General features: G+C 37.0%; 1 protein-coding gene across 1 annotated transcript in view; it reads right to left on the bottom strand.

Moving 5' to 3' along the window:
• DNAH12 (dynein axonemal heavy chain 12) overlaps positions 1–21,249 on the bottom strand; it is a 232,143-nt gene that overhangs the window by 32,659 nt on the left and 178,235 nt on the right. The window contains exons 59-61 of the mRNA XM_078076858.1: positions 14,639–14,779; positions 3,845–4,003; positions 3,575–3,719 (exon numbers count right to left, since the gene is read on the bottom strand). Coding sequence (XP_077932984.1) covers positions 3,575–3,719; positions 3,845–4,003; positions 14,639–14,779 — 445 coding nt within the window. The remainder of the gene's footprint in view (positions 1–3,574; positions 3,720–3,844; positions 4,004–14,638; positions 14,780–21,249) is intronic.

Here is a 21,249-nt window from a genome sequence, read left to right as displayed (position 1 = left end):
AAGGTCTCAAGTACACAACCTAACCCTACACCTAAAGGAGCTGGAGAAAGAACAGCAAATAAAGCCTAAACCCAGCAGAAGAGAAATAATAAAGATCAGAGCAGAAATCAATGAAATAGAAACCAAAAGAACAGGAGAACAGATCAACGAAACTAGGAGCTGGTTCTTTGAAAGAATTAACAAGATGGATAAACCCCTGGCCAGATTTATCAAAAAGAGAAAATGACCCAAATCAACAAAATCATGAATGAAAGAGGAGAGATCACAACCAACACCAAAGAAATACAAACAATTATAAGAACATATTATGAGCAACTCTATGCCAGCAAATTAGATAACCTGGAAGAAATGGATGCATTCCTAGAGATGTATCAACTACCAAAACTGAGCCAGGAAGAAATAGAAAACGTGAACAGACCTATAACCACTAAGGAAATTGAAGCAGTCATCAAAAATCTCCCAACAAACAAAAGCCCAGGGCCAGATGTCTTCCCAGGGGAATTCTACCAAACATTTAAAGAAGAATTAATACCTATTCTTCTGAAACTGTTCCAAAAAATAGAAATGGAAGGAAAACTTCCAAACTCATTTTATGAGGCCAGCATTACCTTGATCCAAAACCAGACAAAGACCCCATCAAAAAGGAGAATTACAGACCAATATCCCTGATGAACATGGATGTAAAAATTCTCACCAAAATACTAGCCAATAGGATCCAACAGTACATTAAAAGGATTATTCACCACGACCAAGTGGGATTTATCCCTGGGCTGCAAGGTTGGTTCAACATCCGCAAATCAATCAACGTGATACAATACATTAACAAAAGAAAGAACAAGAACCATATGATCCTCTCAATAGATGCAGAAAAAGCATTTGACAAAGTACAGCCTCCTTTCTTGATCAAAACTCTTCAGAGTATAGGCATAGAGGGTACATACCTCAATATCATAAAAGCCATCTATGAAAAACCCACAGCAAATATCATTCTCAATGGGGAAAAACTGAGAGCTTTCCCCCTAAGGTCAGGAACGCGGCAGGGATGTCCACTATCACCACTGCTATTCAACATAGTATTAGAAGTCCTAGCCACAGCAATCAGACAACAAAAAGAAATCAAAGGCATCCAAATCAGCAAAGAAGAAGTCAAACTCTCACTCTTTGCAGATGATATGATACTTTATGTGGAAAACCCAAAAGACTCCACCCCAAAACTGCTAGAACTCATACAGGAATTCCGTAAAGTGGCAGGATATAAAATCAATGCACAGAAGTCAGTGGCATTCCTATACACCAACAACAAGACAGAAGAAAGAGAAATTAAGGAGTCAATCCCATTTACACTTGCACCCAAAACCATAAGATACCTAGGAATAAATCTAACCAAAGAGGCAAAGGATCTGTACTCAGAAAACGATCAAATACTCATGAAAGAAATTGAGGAAGACACAAAGAAATGGAAAAACGTTCCATGCTCATGGATTGGAAGAACAAATATTGTGAAGATGTCAATGCTACCTAGAGCAATCTACACATTCAATGCAATCCCTATCAAAATACCATCCACTTTTTTCAAAGAAATGGAATAAATAATCCTAAAATTTGTATGGAACCAGAAAAGACCCCGAATAGCCAGAGGAATGTTGAAAAAGAAAAGCAAAGCTGGTGGCATCACAATTCCGGACTTCCAGCTCTATTACAAAGCTGTCATCATCAAGACAGTATGGTACTGGCACAAAAACAGACACATAGATCAGTGGAACAGAATAGAGAGCCCAGAAATGGACCCTCAACTCTATGGTCAACTAATCTTTGACAAAGCAGGAAAGAATGTCCAATGGAAAAAAGACAGTCTCTTCAACAAATGGTGTTGGGAAAACTGGATAGCCACATGCAGAAGAATGAAACTGGACCATTTCCTTACACCACACACAAAAATAGACTCCAAATGGTTGAAAGACCTCAATGTGAGACAGGAGTCCATCAAAATCCTAAAGGAGTACACAGGCAGCAACCTCTTCGACCTCAGCCGCAGCAACTTCTTCCTAGAAACATCGCCAAAGGCAAGGGAAGCAAGGGCAAAAATGAACTATTGGGACTTCATCAAGATAAAAAGCTTTTGCACAGCAAAAGAAACAGTCAACAAAACCAAAGGACAACCGACAGAATGGGAGAAGATATTTGCAAATGACATATCAGATAAAGGGCTAGTATCCAAAATCTATAAAGAACTTATCAAACTCAACACCCAAAGAACAAAGAATCCAATCAAGAAATGGGCAGAAGACATGAACAGACATTTCTGCAAAGAAGACATCCAAATGGCCAACAGACACATGAAAAAGTGCTCAACATCGCTCGGCATCAGGGAAATCCAAATCAAAACCTCAATGAGATACCATCTCACACCAGTCAGAATGGCTAAAATTAACAAGTCAGGAAATGACAGGTGTTGGCGGGGATGCAGAGAAAGGGTAACCCTCCTACACTGTTGGTGGGAATGCAAGCTGGTGCAGCCACTCTGGAAAACAGTGTGGAAGTTCCTCAAAAAGTTGAAAATAGAGCTACCATACAATCCAGCAATTGCACTCCTGGGTATTTACCCCAAAGATACAAAAGTAGGGATCCGAAAGGGTACGTGCACCCCAATGTTTATAGCAGCAATGTCCACAATAGCCAAACTGTGGAAAGAGCCAAGATGTCCATCGACAGATGAATGGATAAAGAAGATGTGGTATATATATGCAATGGAATATTATGCAGCCATCAAAAGGAATGAGATCTTGCCATTTCCAAGGACATGGATGGAACCGGAGGGTGTTATGCTGAGCGAAATAAGTCAATCAGAGAAAGACATGTATCATATGACCTCACTGATATGAGGAATTCTTAATCTCAGGAAACAAACTGAGGGTTGCTGGAGTGGGGGGTGGGGTGGGAGGGATGGGCTGATTGGGTGATAGACACTGGGGAGGGTATGTGCTCTGGTGAGCGCTGTGAATTGTGCAAGACTGTTGAATCTCAGATTTGTACCTCTGAAACAAATAATGCAATATATGTTAAGAAAAAAAAAAGAAGAAGAAGATAGCAGGAGGGGAAGAATGAAGGGGGGAAATCGGAGGGGTAGACAAACCATGAGAGACGATGGACTCTGAAAAACAAACTGAGGGTTCTAGAGGGGAGGGGGGTGGGAGGATGGGTTAGCCTGGTGATGGGTATTAAAGAGGGCACGTTCTGCATGGAGCACTGGGTGTTATGCACAAACAATGAATCATGGAACACTACATCTAAAACTAATGATGTAATGTATGGGGATTAACATAACAATAAAAAATTTTTTTAAAAATTGAGTATAGTTGACATACATTGTTACATTAGTGTCAGGTGTACAACTTAGATTTAGTAAGTTTTTACATTATGCTATGTTCACCACAAGTGTAGCTACCATCTGTCCCATTACACTGCTTTCACAATATCATTGACTGTACTCCTTATGTTGTGCCTTTAATTCCCAGGACTTATTCTTAAATGGCAAATTAACTGGATTCCAAGTAGAACACATTTGTCTTTTTACCTTATCAGGTCTTAAGCACCGAAGAATTATTATTTTCTGTAGTTCATTTAGTTTTTCATCCATTGGTACTGGAAATTTAGCATTGTATGGCTCTTTACTGTCATAAATTTCCCGCCATTCAGTTATATGTTCACAAAAATGCTTCCTAATGGAAAAAAAGCTTAGTAGTTATTATTTCATTGGGGAATAATTTAAAAAGAGATTGTTAAACAAGGATATTACAAATTTACCTATCTTTATTCAATGCTGTCATCAAGTTTAAATAATTACCTGAATTCTTTGAAGGCAGGAAATTCACTTGCACGGCAAATTTCCTCCCAGCTTTTATCCTGTAGCCAAGTTGGATCAGGATTTTTCTCAGGACTCTTAAGACTTACTCCTCCAGTTAAAAGAAACATCAGTTCCTGGTATTCAATCTCTTTCTTTGCCCTGTAAAACCAAAATAAAGATTGCTGTAAATTGCTGATTTTAAAATTGAATGAAATCAATTTCTGCTTCTATAGCCTTGATAATCAGAACAGAATTACTCTACTGCCATAAACAATTGGAAAACTAGATAAAGTGAATGAAACAACTGTTTTTGGAAATTATACAACAGCCAGTGCAACACTGTGGTCCCTGAGAAAAGGGAGACAATTAAGGTGATCCCTATGATTGTCTCAGCTATCCACCTAGAGGCACTTTCCAGACTATGAAACAGAGAGGTGATCAAAATCAGAACTTGATAGTATTGCTGAGTTGAATAAACAGAGATCAGAGTTAAGGAAGGCTGAGTGGCAGAGTTTGTGGGCAGAGTACCAGAGAGGAGGGAGATGCATGGAAAAGAGGTCCAGAAATCTGCATAGGTATCCTCTTGATTCGATTGCTAAATGCTAAGTCATATATGAATAGGGTAAAACTACGGGAGACCAGGCAAAGAATATCTGGGGAGCTGTAAACTGAGCAGCTACCAGAGCTCACACAAAACTTGGAGATAGGAGTTCTCACCAACTAGAGTTAATCTTCGTTGAACACCAGAGGAATTCAGAGGCAACATCAGAGGGATCATGCCTTAGTAGCAAAGCTAACCTAGCCTTAGAATAAAGCCTATTCTAAAACTACCAAAAGAAAGCTTAAAAACAAGCCTTGAAAACATCAAACTAATCCAGTAATTTAAGTACCTGTATAAGTAAAGTCTAATGCTTTTTAAAGGAATAAAAAAAAAAAAAAAAAACCAACCAGCATTTATCCATGTAAAATTCACACTATCCATAACCAGGAGAAAAAAATCAGTCAATAGATACATACAAGTGATAGAGATAATACAACAAAAAGATAGGAATGTTAGAAGAGCTATTACAAATATGCTGAAGGAATTAAAGCAAAACGAACATAAGGAATAGAGAAACAGGCAACAGAAAAAATAACCAAATGCAACTTCTAGAGATCAAAAGTATGAAATCTAAAAGAAAAATTCACTGATTTCTTACCAGATGTAGAGAAAATGAAAGGATTCATTACCAGTAGATATATAGTATAAGAAAGGTTAAAGGAAGTTTCAGTTAGATAGAAATTTGAATCAACACAAAAGAATAAAGAGTGCCAGAGATGGTAACTATGTCGGTAAACATAAAAGACTTTTCTCTTATTATTTAAGTCTCTTTAAAAGATTACTGACTATTTAGGGGCACCTGGATGGTTCAGTCGGTTAAGCGTCTGCCTTTGGCTCAGGTCATGATCCCAGGGTCCTGGGATCGAGCCCCTCATTGGGCTCCTTGCTCAGCAGGGAGCCTGTTTCTCCATCTCCCTCTGCCTGCCGCTCCCCCTGCTTGTGTTCTCTCTCTCTCTCTCTGTCAAACAAATAAATAAAATCTTAAAAAAAAAAAAAAAGATTACTGACTAGAGCAGAATAACAATGTGCTATGGGATTTATAACATGTACAAGTGAAATATATGACAATAACAAAACAAAGGCTGGGAGGAGAGAGATGGAAGTATATTGTTGTAAGTTCTTATACTATATACATATGAAGGAGTATAACTTTACCTGAAGATAGACTGTGGTATGTTAAAAGGTATACTATAATCCCAAGGAAACCACAAAAAGAATAAAACAAAAAAAAATTATAGCTAGTAAGTCAACAAAGGAGATAAAATGGAATCATAATACATACTCAATTCAAAGAAAAAGAAAATGAGGAAATGGAACAAAAAACAGATGTGCAAAACAGAAAGCAAGTTGTAAGACAGTAGATTTAAATATAACTCTATTGTCTCATTGAATGTAAGTGGTCTAAACAATTTCACTAAAGGCAGCAATTATCAGATTGGGTAAAACAAAGAAGACCTAACTATATGTTGTCTACAGAAATACAGCTTAAATATAAAGATACAAATAGGTTAAAAGTAAAAGTATGAAAAAATATATACCATGCTAACACTATTCAAAAGAAAGCTGGGGTCTGTAATAGGATAATACAAAATAGATTTCAGAACAAAGGACAGACCAGGGATTAAAAAAAAAAATTAAGTCAATTCATTAAGAGGTCATAATAGTCCTAAACACTTACACATATAATAACAGAGCATCAAAACACAAACAAACATTGATAGAACTGTCAGAAGCAATCTCCATAGCTAAGAGATTTTAAACCTCTCTCAAAAATCAATTGAACAAGTACACAGAAAATCAATTAGGATAATAGTATATAGACTAGCTTGACCTACTTGACATTTGTAGAACCTTCCATTCAAAAACAGCAAAATACAGATTCTTTTCAATGGCATATAGAACATTTGCAGAGATAGACCACATTCTAGGCCTTAAAATGTCTCATTTATAAAATTTCTAGAAAAAGAATAGTTATGGAGACAGAAAGCAGATCAGTGGTTACCTGGGGCTGGGAATAGGAATAGGAATTGACTAAGTAGGCACAAGCAAGGAAACTCTGAGATGATGGAAGTGTTCTAAAACTGGATTTTGGTGATGGTTGCACAATTGTATAAATGTACTAAAAATCATCTAACTGTATTCTTACAATCAGCCAATTGCATAATAATTACCTAATAAAGCTGGGAAAAAGGGAAATTTTCCAGATAAACAAAAACTAAAGAAGTTTATCATCACTAAACTGGCCTTACAAGAAATATTAAAGAGACTTTTTTTGAGCTGATAAGAGAAGGCACTAATTAATAACATAAAACATACGAAAGTAAAAATCTCACTGGAAAAGGTAAATAGTAAAGGTAGTAGATTCAATCACTTCTAAAGCAAGTATGAAGGTTAAAAGACAAAAGTAATAAAATTAATTAAAACTACAATAGTTAAGGGATGCATAAAATATAAATATGTAAAATGTGACATCAAAAATATAAAATGGGGGTGTAGTAAAAAGATAGTTTGGAATGTGTTCAAATTTAAGCTGTTCTCATCTTAAAACAAACTATTATAAACACAGGATGTTATATGTGAACCTCACAGTAACCACAAAGAAAAAAACTCCTGGTAAATACCACAAAGAAAATGAGAAAAGAACCTAAACACAAAACTAAAGAAAGCTATCATACCACAAGGGAAGAGAGAAAAGAGAAGAAAGAACAGAGAGGAACTAAGAAAACAGGCAGAAAACAATTACAAAATGGCAGTAAGTACATGCTTATCATTAATTACTTTAAATGCAAATAAACTGTCCAATCAAAAGACATAAAATGGCTGAGTGGATTAAAAAAAAGGACCCATCTCTATGCTGCCTACAAGAGACTCAACTTAGAAGTAAGGATACACAGACTGAAAGTGAAGGGATAGGAAAAGACAGCCCATGCAAATAGAAATGAAAAGAAAGCTGGTGTAGCTATACTCATATCAGACAAAATAGACTTTAAAACAAAGACTACAATAAAATACCAAGAAGGGAATTACATAATGATAAAGGGGTCAATCCAGCAAGAAGACACAACATTTGTAAATATATATGTACCCACTGTAGGAGCACCAAATATATAAAGCAGATATTAACAGACCTAAAGGGAGAACTTGACAGCAATACAATAATAGAAGGGCACTTTAATACCCCCACATACATCAATGGATAGAGCAGCCAGAGAGAAAATCAATAAGGAAACACTGACCTTAAATGACACATTAGACCAAATGGACTTAGTAGACACATGCAGAAAATCCCAGCCAAAGGCAGAATACACATTTTTTTCAAATGCACTTGGAACATTCTCCATGACAGATCACATGTTAGGCCACAATAAATTCAAGAAGATTGAGATTATAATATTTATGTATTTATTTTAGAGAGAGAGAGACCGAGAGAGCACGAGCAGAGGAGGCGCAGAGGAAAAGGGAGGGAGAATCTCAAGCAGACTCCCTGCTGCATGGAGCCTGATACAGGGTCAATCTCACAACCCTGAGATCATAACCTGAACAAGAACCAAGAGTTGGACACTGAACCGACTGAGCCACCCAGACGCCCCAAGATTGAGATTATATTAAGCATCTTCTTTGACCACAATGGCAATAAAACAAGAAATCAATTACAAAAAGAAAACTGGAAAAACCACAAAAATGTGGAGATTAAGCAACATGCTACTAAACCAATGGGTCATCAAAGAAATCAAAGAAGAAATTTAAAAATATATGAAGACAAATGAAAACAGAAATATGACACACCAAAATCTATGCAGTGCAGCAAAAGTGGTTCTAAGAGGGAAGATCACAGCAATAAAGCCTACCTCAAGAAACAAGAAAAACCTCAAATAATCTAACTTTAAACCCAAAGGAACTAGAAAAAGAAGAATAAACGAAGCCTAAAGTTAGTAGAAGGAAAAAATTAACAAAGATCAGAGTGCAAATAAATCAAGACTAAAAATAAATAAATAAAAAAGATCAGTAAAATTGAGAGGTGGTTCTTTGAAAAGATAAACAAAATTGACAAACCTTTAGCTAGACTAACCAAGAAAAAGAGAGGGCTCAAATAAAATCAGAAATGAAAAAGAAGTTACAACTAAAGTTACAATTATACCACAAATAATCATATGCTAATGAATTGGACAACCTAGAAGAAATGGAAAATTTCCCCAAAATATAGAATCTTCCAAGATGAATCATGAAGAAATAGAAAATCTGAATAAACTGATTACTAGCAAGGAGATTGAATCAGTAATAAAAAACTCCCAACAAACAAAGTCCAGGACCAGATAGCTTCACTGGAGAATTCTACCAAACATTCAAAGAAGACTTAATACTTACCCTTCTCAAACTCTTCCTTCAAACAAAAGATTGAAATCTTGTCATTTGTGACAACAGGAATGGACCTTGAGGGTATTATGTTAAGTGAAATAAGTCAGAAGTAGAAAGACAAAAAGTACAATTTCACTCATATGTGGAATCTAAAAATAAATAAATAAGCAAAACAAAAACAAACTCATAGACACAAAGAACAGATTGTTAGTTACCAGAGGGAAGGGGGTTGTTAGTGGGTGAAATGGGTGAAGGGGGTCAAATGTATGGTGATGGATGGCAACTAGATTTTTGGAAGTGATCACTTTGTAATAAATACAGTTGTTGAATTTTAATGTTGTACATCTACAACTTATATAATGTTACACACCAATTTTAACTCGTAAAAAATGAAAAACAAAAAAACCCACAAAGAACAATGGCAGTGAATAGAAAACAGTAACATATATGGTAGCTATTAATCCATTTATATAAATAATCACTTTAAATATCATTGGTTTCAATACATCAATTAAAAGACACAGATGGGGGGCGCCTGGGTGGCTCAGGAGTTAAGCGTCTGCCTTCAGCTCAGGTCATGATCCCAGGGTCCTGGGATTGAGCCCCGCATCAGGCTCCCTGCTCAGCGGGTGGCCTGCTTCTCCCTCTCCCGCTCCCCCTGCTTGTGTTCCCTCTCTTGCTGTGTCTCTCTCTGTCAAATAAATAAATAAAATCTTAAAAAAAAAAAAAAAGACATAGATGGTCAGAGTGGATACAAAAAATGAGACCTAACTATATGTTGTCTACAAAAAAACCATTTTAAATATGAAAAGAGATAGATTAAAAGAAGAGGGATGGAGAAAGAAATACCATGCTAACATTAATCAAAATAAAGCTGGAATAGCTATATTAACTTCAGACAGAGATGACTTCAGAGCAAGGAAAATTATCAGGGATAAACAGGGCCATTACATAATGATAAAGGGGTTAATTCTCCCAAAAGACACAGCAATTGTTAATGTACCTTACAAGAGAATGTAAAAATATATGAGAGAAAACCTGACAGACAAGAAAAAATAGACTAATCCACTATTATAGTAATGGACAGATCCAGCAGCAGAAAATCAGTAAAGACACAGTAAAGACACACTTGAACTAAACAGCACCATCAGCTGAATACATCAATTGACTACAATTGACATCTATAGAATATTTTATCAAACAACATAAAAATACACATTCTTCTCAACCTCATATGGAACATTCACCAAGACAGAACACATTCTGGGCCATAAAACACACCTTAACAAATTTAAAAGAAGAGAAATCATATAACGTATTCTCTCTGACTACAATAGAATTAAACCAGAAATCAGTAACAGAGAGATAGCTGGAAAACCCCAAAATACTTGGCAATTAAACAACACAATTCTAAGTAATGTATGGGTCAAAGAAGTCTCAAGAGAAACAAACATTTAGAATTAAATAAAAATGAAAACACAACTTATCCAAATTTGTGGGATGCAGCAAAAGTAATGCTCAGAGGAAAATTTATAACCCTGAATGCATTTATTGGATCTAAAATCAATCATTTAGGCTTCCACCTTAAGACACTAGAAAAAGAAGATCAAATTAAATCCAAAGCAAGTAGAAGTGAAGAAATGATAAAAACCAGAGAAGAAATTCATGAAATTAGGGGTGCCTGGGTGGCTCAGTCACTTAAGTGTCTGCCTCCCACTCAGGTCATGATCTCCAGGTCCTGGGATCGAGCCCTGTGTTGGGCTTCCTGCTCAGCAGAGAGTCTGCTTTTCATTCTCTCTCTCTCTCTCAAATAAATAAAATCCTTAAAAAAAAAAAAAAGAAATTCATGAAATTAAAAACAAATCAAGAGGGGAAAAATCAATGAAACTGAAATCTGGTTCTTTGAAAAGATCAATAAAATTGGTTAACCTCTACCCAGGGTAACTAAGGAAATAAAGAAAGAAGACACAAATTACAAATATCAGAAATGAAAGAAGGGCCATCACTACTAATTCCATTGACATTAAAAAGATAATAAAACGGGCACCTGGGTGGCTCAGTCGTTTAAGCGTCTGCCTTCCACTCAGGTCATGATCCCAAGGTCCTGGGATCTAGTCCCACATCAGGATCCTGGCTCAGTGGGGAGTCTGCTTCTCCCTCTACCCTTCCCCCCTGCTCATGATCTCTCTCACTCAATCTCTCTCTCTCTCAAATAAATAAATAAAAAATCTTAAAAAAAAAGATAATAAAACAATACTATGAACTCTATGTCCTCAAATTTGATACCTAGCCGAAATAGATCAATTCATTGGAAGACACAATCTGCCAAGATTCACACAAGGGGAAACAGATAATCTGAATAGACTTTGTGTTATTGTACTTGTGCCATCTTAACAAAACACGATAGGCTGGGTTGCATAAATAATGCAAATTTATTTTCTCAGAGTTCTGGAGGCTAGAAGTTTGGATCAAGGTTCTGGCTGACTTTGGTTTCTGATGAGACCTCTTTTCCTCGCCTGTAGACAGCCACCTGCTTACTGTGTCCTCACGTGGCCTTTCTTCTGTGTGCATATGGAGAGAGAGAGCACTCTGGTAGCTCTCTTTTTTTAAGGACATTAATTCTATCAGATCAGGACCATACCTTTCTGAGCTTATTTAACCTGATTACTTCCTTATAGGTCTCATCTCTAAATACAGTCACACTGGAAGTTAGTGCATCAACATATGAATGGGGAGCCCAACTACGCAGTCCATAACTATATCTATTAAAGAAACTGAATTGATAATTAATAACCTTCTAAAACAGAAAGCACCATACTAAAATGGGTTCTGGAGAATTCTACCAAACTTATAAGAAGAAACTCTACAGATTCCTTACAATCTCTTCCAGAAAATAGCAGAAGGAATACTTCCCTAATTATTCTATAAATTCAGTATTACCCTAATACCCAAACTAGACAGAGATAGTATAAGAAAACTACAAATCAAATCTCTCAAGAACATGGATACAAAAATTCTCAACAAAATATCAGCAAATTGAATCAAACAATGTATAAAAAGAATAACACACCACAACAAAGTGATATTTATCTCAGGTATGTAAGGCTGTTTCAACATTCAAAAATCAATTAATGTAATCTATCACATCAATAAACTAAAAAAGAAAAAGCACATGATCATATCAGTAGATGCAGAAAATTCATTTGACAAAATCCAATATGCTTTCATGATTAAAATTTTCAGCAAACTAAGTATAAAGGAGAACGTCCTCAATTTGATAAAGAACATTCACAAAAAAATCCTGTGGCTAACATCATACTTAAAAGTGAGAAACTAGAAAATGACCCACTAAGATCAAGAACAAAACAAGGATGTCCCTTTTCATCACTTGTCAACATCATACTGAAAGTCCTGGCTAGTGTAATAAGAAAAAGAAATTTAAAAATATATAGATTAGAAAAAAAACTAATTTGTCTTTGTTTGAGATGACATAATTGTCTATGTAGAAAATCCAAAAATCTGAAAGAATTGGTAAAAAAAAAACCTCCTAAAACTAATAGGCAATTATAGCAGGGTTGCAGGATACAATGTCAACATACAAAAGTCAGTCACTTTCCTATATATCAATGACAAGTGGAATTTGAAATTAAAAACATGATACCATTTGCACTGGCACCCAAAAAAGTGAAATACTTAGGTATAAACCTAACAAATCATGTACAAGATCTATATGAGAAAAACTACAAAAATGTGATGAAAGAAATCAAAGAAGAATTAAATAAATGAAGAGATATACCATGTTCATGAATAGGAAGAATCAATACTGTCAGGGTGTCAGTTCTTCCCGATTTGATCTATAATTCAAAATGACAGCAAGTTATTTTGTGTATAATTGACAAATTGATTCTAACGTTTATATGGAGGGGCAAAAGACCAAGAACAGGCAACACAATAATGAAGGAGAAGAACACAACTAGAAAACTGACATTACTGGACTTCAAGACTTATATTAAAGCTACAGTAATGAAGACAGTGTTGTATTGGTAAAAAAAAAAAAAAAAAAGATAGACAAATAGATCAATGGAACAAAATTTTGTGGATTTTTGGGCACCTGGGTGGCTCAGTCAGATGGGCGTCTGCCTTCCACTCGGGTCATGGTCCCAGAGTCCTGGGATTGAGGCCTGAGTCAGGCTCCCTGCTTAGTGGGGAGCCTGCTTCACCCTCTGCCCCTCCCCCTGCTCTTGCTCTCTCTCTCTCTCAAATAAACAAATAAAATCTTTAAAAAAAAAAGAATTTTATGGATTTTCTATAAAGTTCACCTTATATGAAGATGCAAAAGACCCAGAATAACCAACACAATATTTAAGAAGAACAAAGGACTGACACTACCTGACTTTGAGACTTACTATAAAGCTAATTAAGTCAATACTACAAAAGAACAAATATAAATCAGTGATACAGAATAAAGAATCCAGAAATACACACATATAAATAGAGCTACCTGATCTTTGATAAAGAAACAAAGGCAGTATAATGGATAATCTTTTCAACAAACGGTGCTGGAACAACTGGATATCCAAATGCAAAAAAAAAAAAAAAACAAAAAACTAGACAGAGACTCTTCACAAAAACTAACTCAAAATGGATCATAGACCTAAATGTAAAATGCAAAACTATAAAATTCCTAGATTACATAGAAGAAAATCTAGGTGACCTTAGATATGTTAATGATTTTTTAGATATAATACCATAAGCCATGAAAGAAAGAACTGATAAAGTGGACTTCATTAAAATTTAAAAAGACACTGTCAAAAGAATAAGAAGGCAAGCCACAGACTGGGAGAAAATATTTGCAAAAGGCATATCTGTTGAAGGACTATCATCTAACTCAACAATGAAAAATGAACAATTAAACTGATTCAAAAGTGGCCAAAAGACCCAACACCAAAGAAGATATAAAGATGGCAAATTAGCATATGAAAATTTCTCAACATTACGTGCCATTAGCAAATTGCAAATTAAAATGAGATAACACTACACATCTGTTAGAATGGTCAAAATCTAGAACACTGACAAGACCAAATGCTGGCAAGGATGCAGAGCAACAGGAACTCTTACTCATTGCTAGTGGAATGAAAAATGGTGTAGCTACTTTGGAAGACAGGTTTTTTACAAAACTAAACATACTCTTACCACATGATCCAGCAATCACACTCTTTGGTATTTAATCAAATGAGCTGAAAAGTTATATGCATATAAAAACTTACACACAAATGTTTATAGCAGTTTTATTCATAATATTCAAAACTTGGAAGCAACCTAAATGTATTTCAGTAGGTGAATAAACTGTGATACATCCAGAGAATGGAACATTACTTAGTGCTAAAAAGAAATGAGCTATCAACCCATGAAAAAACATGGAAAGACCTTAAGTGCATATTATTAAGTGAAAGAAACCAATTTGAAAAGGCTCTATTTCTTTTTTTTTTTTAAGTGAACTCACAACTCCGACATCAAGAGTTGCATGTTCTACCAACTGAGCCAGCCTGCTACTCTGAAAAGGCTCTATTTCTTGACCTGGTTGGTAGTTACATAATTTTTGCTTTTTAAGAATTCACTGAAGTGTACATGAATATTGTGTGGACTTTTATGTGTGACCCACATTTTAAAAATCTATTAAATATCAAAACACCAATACTATTGTAGAGAAATGTACAAGTAAAATCATGACTTAAACAGAGCAGAAACATGATATCCTTCTGTGAGAAGACATCCTCATCAATTAGTTTCCCCAGGCAAGTTTTTTAAAGCAAATAAAGAAAAATCAAGTAACTTACAGAAGAAGATTGGCACATAACAAAAAGGAAAACAGCAGCTTGTCCTTCTCAAATAGTGATCGGCATATATTACAATATAAGTTGTATGTGAAGTGGTCATTTAAATATCGTAGGCGCTTTTCCAAAATTTTGGATTTGTTACTGAAAGGTTGAAAAACAGGCAAACATATTGAGTCAAACAAAACTAAGAAAAAATAAGTAACACATGAATTAACACATAAGTATTCACTGTTAAAAATATGAAACTAAACACACACACACACGAGTGCATATAAAACTGGTGAAATCTGCAGGTGCCTTGGTGGAAGTCGGTTAAGCAACCAACTCCTGGTTTCAGCTCAGGTCCTGATCTCAGGGTCGTGGGAGGTCACCCTGCAGGGGCTCTGCGCTCAGCATGGAGTCTGCTTGAGTTTCTCTCTGCCCTTCCCCACCATCTCAAATAAATAAATAAAATCTTTAGAAAAGAAGAAAAAAAACTGGTGAAATCTGAATAAGCTCTGTGAATTTCCTGGTTTTGATATTGTACTACAGTAATGCAAAATGTTACCACTGGAGAAACTGAGTGAAGGATACATAGGACCTGCCTATATAGTTTTGTGTTTGTGTGCAACTTCTTGTAAATTATAAGTAAAAAACACAGTATAATTCTATGAGAAAATGAAATTGGGTTTATATCATCTATTTTCAAAATTCTAAACTTCTTATTGTATTCCAAAATGACTGAAAACAAATAGTTAATGAAAAGATACCTATATTAAATCCCTATTATGTGAGATTTATGTTGGGCAGGGAACTGTAAGAGACAAAGAAGTATGAAACATTTTTGTCCCAAAGAAACATCAAATCTAGATCAAGATGTATATTTTTTTAAAGATTTTATTTATTTGACAGAGAGAGACACACACACACAGCGAGAGAGGGAACACAAGCAGGAGCAGAGGGAGAGGGAGAAGCAGGCTTCCCATGGAGCTGGGAGCCTGACGTGGGGCTCAATCCCAGGACCCTGGGATCATGACCTGAGCCGAAGGCAGATGCTTAATGACTGAGCCACCCAGGCGCCCCAAGATGTATATATTTTTAAAAAATATATGAAAAGCCAGAAAATATATGGACAAAATGTTACTTCTGGGTGTGGTTATGGCTGATATTTTTCTTCTTTATACTCTTATTTGTTTAAAATTTTGTAATAATCATGTATTATTTTCATTTTTTTTAGTTCAAAAATTTTTCAGTAATACTGAAAGGAATGTAAGATGATACACCCATTCTGGGAAAGTTTGGCATCTACTTAAAAAAAAAATAAACAAGCAACAACCACATGACCCAGCAATTGCACTCCTGGGCATTTATCCCAGAAACGAAAACTTATGTTCACATAAAAACCTGCACAGGCATGTGTATAGCAGTTGTATTCATAATAGCTAAGAACTGGAAATAACCCAGATGCCCTAGAGTACATCAATATCATGAAATACTTTTCAGCAATGAAAAGGAACAACCTACTGACACACGCAACCTGGATGAATCCCCAGAGAATGAAGCTGGGTGAAAAAAAGTCAGTCCTTAAAAGTTATATGCAAATATGGGGCACCTGGGTGGCTCAGTTGGTTAAGGGTCAGACTCTTGATTTCAGCTCAGGTCATGATCTCAGGATCAAGCCCCTGAGCCAGACTCTCCACTGAGCGAGGGAGTCTGTTTGAGATTATTTCCCTTTACCCCTCCCCGCCCGTCCCCCTGCTCATGCTTACTTGCTCTCTAAAATAAAGAAATCTTTTTTTAAAAAAAAGTTATGTGCTATATGATTTCATTCTTGAAATAATGAAATTACAGAAATGGAGACTGGATTAGTGGTTGTCAAAGGTTAAGGAGAGGGTAGGGAAGGGAAAGAGTGGATATGGCTGCAAAGGGCAGGATGGGAATCCTTGTGCTGATGCAAGTGTTCCCTGTCTTGACTGTATCAACATCCATATCCTGGTTTTGATCTCATACTATTGTAGAGGTTTCCAAGATGTCACCATTGAGGAAACTGGGTAAAGGGTACACAGGATCGGGACTTGGGAAAAGATGGCAGAGGAGTAGGGGACCCTCCAACCGGTCCCCTGAATAGAGCTGGATATCCACCAGACCACTCTGAACACCCACGAAATCAGCCTGAGATGTAAGAAGATAGATCTGGATCTCTACAAATAGAATATCGCAGGTGGTTGTTTTCGAGGTATGAAGCAAGGAGCCGTGATTCCACGGGCAGATATCGGAAGATAAAACGGAAGGGGGAGGGAGCCTTCAGGATCCTGCACCGCCAGTTTGCAAAAGCCTCCCACGCTGGGGACGGGGCACAGACTTGCAGACCGGCAGTGGCAGGGAAAGGACTTTAGGGGAGTCCCCCGACTGAAACCCAGAGCGGTGGGGCCGCACGTGTGAACTGGGGGCGGCTGGCGGTTTTAGAAGCACAAAGGGCAGAGACGTGCCCCGACATGGAGGCAAGGACTGGGAGCGCTGCGGAGGGGCGCACAACCGAGGACGCTGCAGTTTATAGCAGCACAGACAGAAACAGAGATAGTGTGGCCTGGAGAGCTCACTGAAGAACAAATTGCGATCTCTCTGCTCTGAGGCAGAGGGTTAGAAACGGTCTCTTCTGCTCTGACTTGCGGAAGGGACGTGGAAAGCCCCCAGGGAAAGCCGCCAGAGAACAAAAGCCCCAAAAAACCGGTTTTCACTGAGCCCATCCCCCCCCCCCCAGGGGGCAGGACAACTCTGCCCAAACAGGGTTGCCTGAGTAACAGCACAGCAGGCCCCTCCCCCAGAAGACAGGCTGGGGGAGGTTCCCTATAAAACAGGTGCATCTTGCTTGGGTTGTGGTCAATAATCTGGACTTTGTACATTCCCTCAACCACCCCTCAACAGAATGACTAGGAGGAGGAACCCCCAAAATAGGAAAGACTCAGAGACTATGACTTCTGCCACAGATTTACAAATGGATACAGATATAACCAAGATTTCGGAAATGGACTTCAGGGTAACAGTTATGAAGACAATAGCTAGAATGGAGAAATCGATTGATGGCAACATAGAATCTCTAAGGGCAGAAATGAAAGCTGAACTAGCAGAACTTAAAAATGCTATCATGAGATCCAATCTAATTTAGATACTCTAACAGCTAGGGTAAACAAGGCAGAAGAACGAATTAGTGATCTAGAAAACCAACTGATAGAAAAGAAGGAAAAAGAGGAAGCCAGGGAGAAACTAGTCAAAATCCATGAAAACAGAGAAATAAGTAACACCATGAAACGTTCCAATGTCAGAATTATTGGAATCCCTGAGGGGGTGGAGAGACAGAGAGGACTAGAAGATATATTTGAGCAAATCGTAGCTGAGAACTTCCCTAATCTGGGGAGTGAAACAAACATTCGTGTCCTAGAGGCAGAGAGGAACCCTCCCAAGATCAAGGAAAACAGGTCAATGCCCCGGCATGTAATATTAAAGCTTGCAAATCTTAGAACCAAGGAAACCATCTTAAGGGCAGTTAGGGGGAAGAGATTCCTTATGTACAGAGGAAGGAACATCAGAATAACATCAGACCTATCCACAGAGACCTGGCAAGCCAGAAAGACCTGGCAAGACATATTCAGGGTACTAAATGAGAAGAACATGCAGCCAAGAATACTTTATCCAGCAAGGCTGTCATTTAGAATAGATGAAGAGATGCAGAGCTTGATTGGCAGAAACTAAAAGAATATGTGACCACTAAGCCAGTCCTGCAAGAAATATTAAGGGGGGTTCTATAAAAGTAGGAAAGACCCCAAGAGTGATATAGAACAGAAATTTACAATCTATAGAAACAAGGACTTCACAGGCAACATAATGACAATAAATTCATATCTTTCAATAATCACTCTCAATGTGAACAGCCTAAATGCTCCCATAAAACGGCACAGGGTTGCAGATTGGATAAAAAGACAGGACCCATCCATATGCTGTCTACAAGAGACTCGTTTTGAACCTAAAGATACATCCAGACTGAAAGTGAAGGGATGGAGATCCATCTTCCATGCCAATGGACCTCAAAAGAAAGCTGGGGTAGCAATTCTTATATCAGACAAATTAGATTTTAAGCTAAAGACTGTAGTTAGAGACACAGAAGGACACTATACCAATCTTAAAGGGTCTATCCAACAAGAAGATCTAACAATTGTAAATATCTACACCCCCAACACGGGAGCAGCCAACTACATAAGCCAACTGTTAATCAAAATAAAGAGTCATATTGATAATAATACATTAAATGTAGGAGACCTCAATACTCCACTCTCAGCAATAGACAGATCATCTAAGCAGAAAATCAACAAAGAAACAAGAGCTTTGAATGACACACTGGACCAGAAGGACCTCATAGATATATACAGAACATTCCACCCTAAAACAAGAGAATACTCATTCCTCTCGAGCGCACATGGAACTTTCTCCAGAATGTGTATGTATGTGATCACATACTGGGTCACAAATTAAGTCTCAACTGATACCAAAAGATTGAGATTATTCCCTGCATATTCTCAGATGATAATGCTTTAAAACTGGAACTCAATCACAAGAAAAAATTTGGAAGAAGTTCAAACACTTGGAAGCTAAAGACCACTCTGCTCAAGAATGTTTGGGTCAACCAGGAAATCAAAGAAGAACTTAAACAATTCATGGAAACCAATGAGAATGAAAACACATTGGTCCAAAACCTATGGGATACTGCAAAGGCGGTCCAAAGGGGGAAATATATAGCCATCCAAGCCTCACTCAAAAAAATTAAAAAATCCCAAATTCACCAACTAACTTTACACCTTAAAGAACTGGAGAAAAAGCAACGAACGATGCCTAACCCATGCATTAGAAGAGAAATAATTAAGATTAGAGCAGAGATCAATGAATTAGAAACCAGAAACAGAGTAGATCAGATCAATGAAACTAGAAGTTTGTTCTGTGAAAGAATGAATAAGATCAATAAACCACTGGCCAGACTTATCCAAAAGAAAAGAGAAAGGACGCAAATTAATAAAATTTTGAATGAAAGGGGAGAGATCATGACTAAAACCAAGGAAATAGGAACAATTATTAGAAATTATTATCAACAACTATATGCCAATAAATTAAGCAACATGGAAGAAATGGATGCCCTCCTGGAAACCTATAAACTACCAAGACTGAAACAGGAAGAAATTGACAACCTGAATAGACCAATAACCAGTAACGAGATTGAAGCAGTGATCAAAAATCTCCCCCCAAAAAAAGAGCCCAGGGCCTGATGGATTCCATGGGGAATTCTACCAAGCATTCAAAGAAGAAATAATACCTATTCTCCTGAAGCTGTTTCAAAAAATAGAAACAGAAGGAAAGCTTCCAGACTCATTCTATGAGGCCACATTACCTTAATCCCCAAACCAGGCAAAGACCCCTTCAAAAAGGAGAATTTCAGACCGATATCCCTGATGAATATGGATTCCAAAATTCTCAACAAAATCTTAGCTAATAGGATCCAACAATACATTAAAAGGATCATCCACCATGACCAAGTGGGATTTATCCCCGGGATGCAAGGGTGGTTCAACATTCGCAAATCAATCAACGAGATAGAACACATTAATAAGAGGAGAGAGAAGAACCATATGGTCCTCTCAATTGATGCAGAAAAAGCATGTGACAAAATACAGCATCCTTTCCTGATTAAAACTCTTCAGAGTATAGGGATAGAGGGAATATTCTTCAATTTCATAAAATCCATCTATGAAAAACCCACAGCGAATATCATCCTCAATGGGGAAAAGCTGAGAGCCTTTCCCTTAAGATCAAGAACACGTCAAGGATTCCCACTCTTGCCACTATTGTTCAACATAGTACTAGAAGTCCTAGCAACAGCAATCAGACAACAAAAAGAAATAAACGGTGTTCAAATTGGCAAAGAAGAAGTCAAACTCTCTTCGCAGGTGATATATGATTATGTGGAAAATCTAAAAGATTCCACCCCCAAATTACTAGAACTCATAGAGCAATTCAGTAATGTAGCAGGATACAAAATCAATGCACAGAAATCAGTTGCTTTCTTATACACTAACAATGCAACTGTAGAAAGAGAAATTAGAGAATCGATTCTATTTACAATAGTACCAAAAACCGTAAGATACCTCGGAATAAACCTAACCAAAGAGGTAAAGGATCTATACTCTAGGAACTACAGAACACTCATGAAAGGAATTGAAGAAGACACAAAAAGATGGAAAAATATTCCATGCTCATGGATTGGAAGAATAAACATTGTTAAAATGTCTATGCTGCCCAGAGCGATCTATACTTTCAACACCATCCCGATCAAAATTCCAGTGACATTTTTCAAAGTGGTGGAACAAACAATCCTAAAATTTGTATGGAATCAGAAAAGACCCTGAATCGCCAAGGAAATGTTGAAAAAGAAAAACAAAGTTGGAGGCATCGCGTTGCCCGATTTCAAGCTATATGACAAAGCAGTGATCACCAAGACAGCATGGTACTGGCACAAAAACAGACATATAGACCAACGGAACAGAATAGAGTGCCCAGATATGGACCCTCAACTCTATGGTCAAATAATC

The sequence above is a fragment of the Halichoerus grypus genome, chromosome 1 (genome assembly GCF_964656455.1).
Source record: "Halichoerus grypus chromosome 1, mHalGry1.hap1.1, whole genome shotgun sequence".
Classification (NCBI taxonomy): Eukaryota; Metazoa; Chordata; class Mammalia; order Carnivora; family Phocidae; genus Halichoerus; species Halichoerus grypus.
The sequence above is the reverse complement of the archived record's forward strand: the minus strand, read 5'-3'. Positions and strand labels throughout refer to the sequence as shown.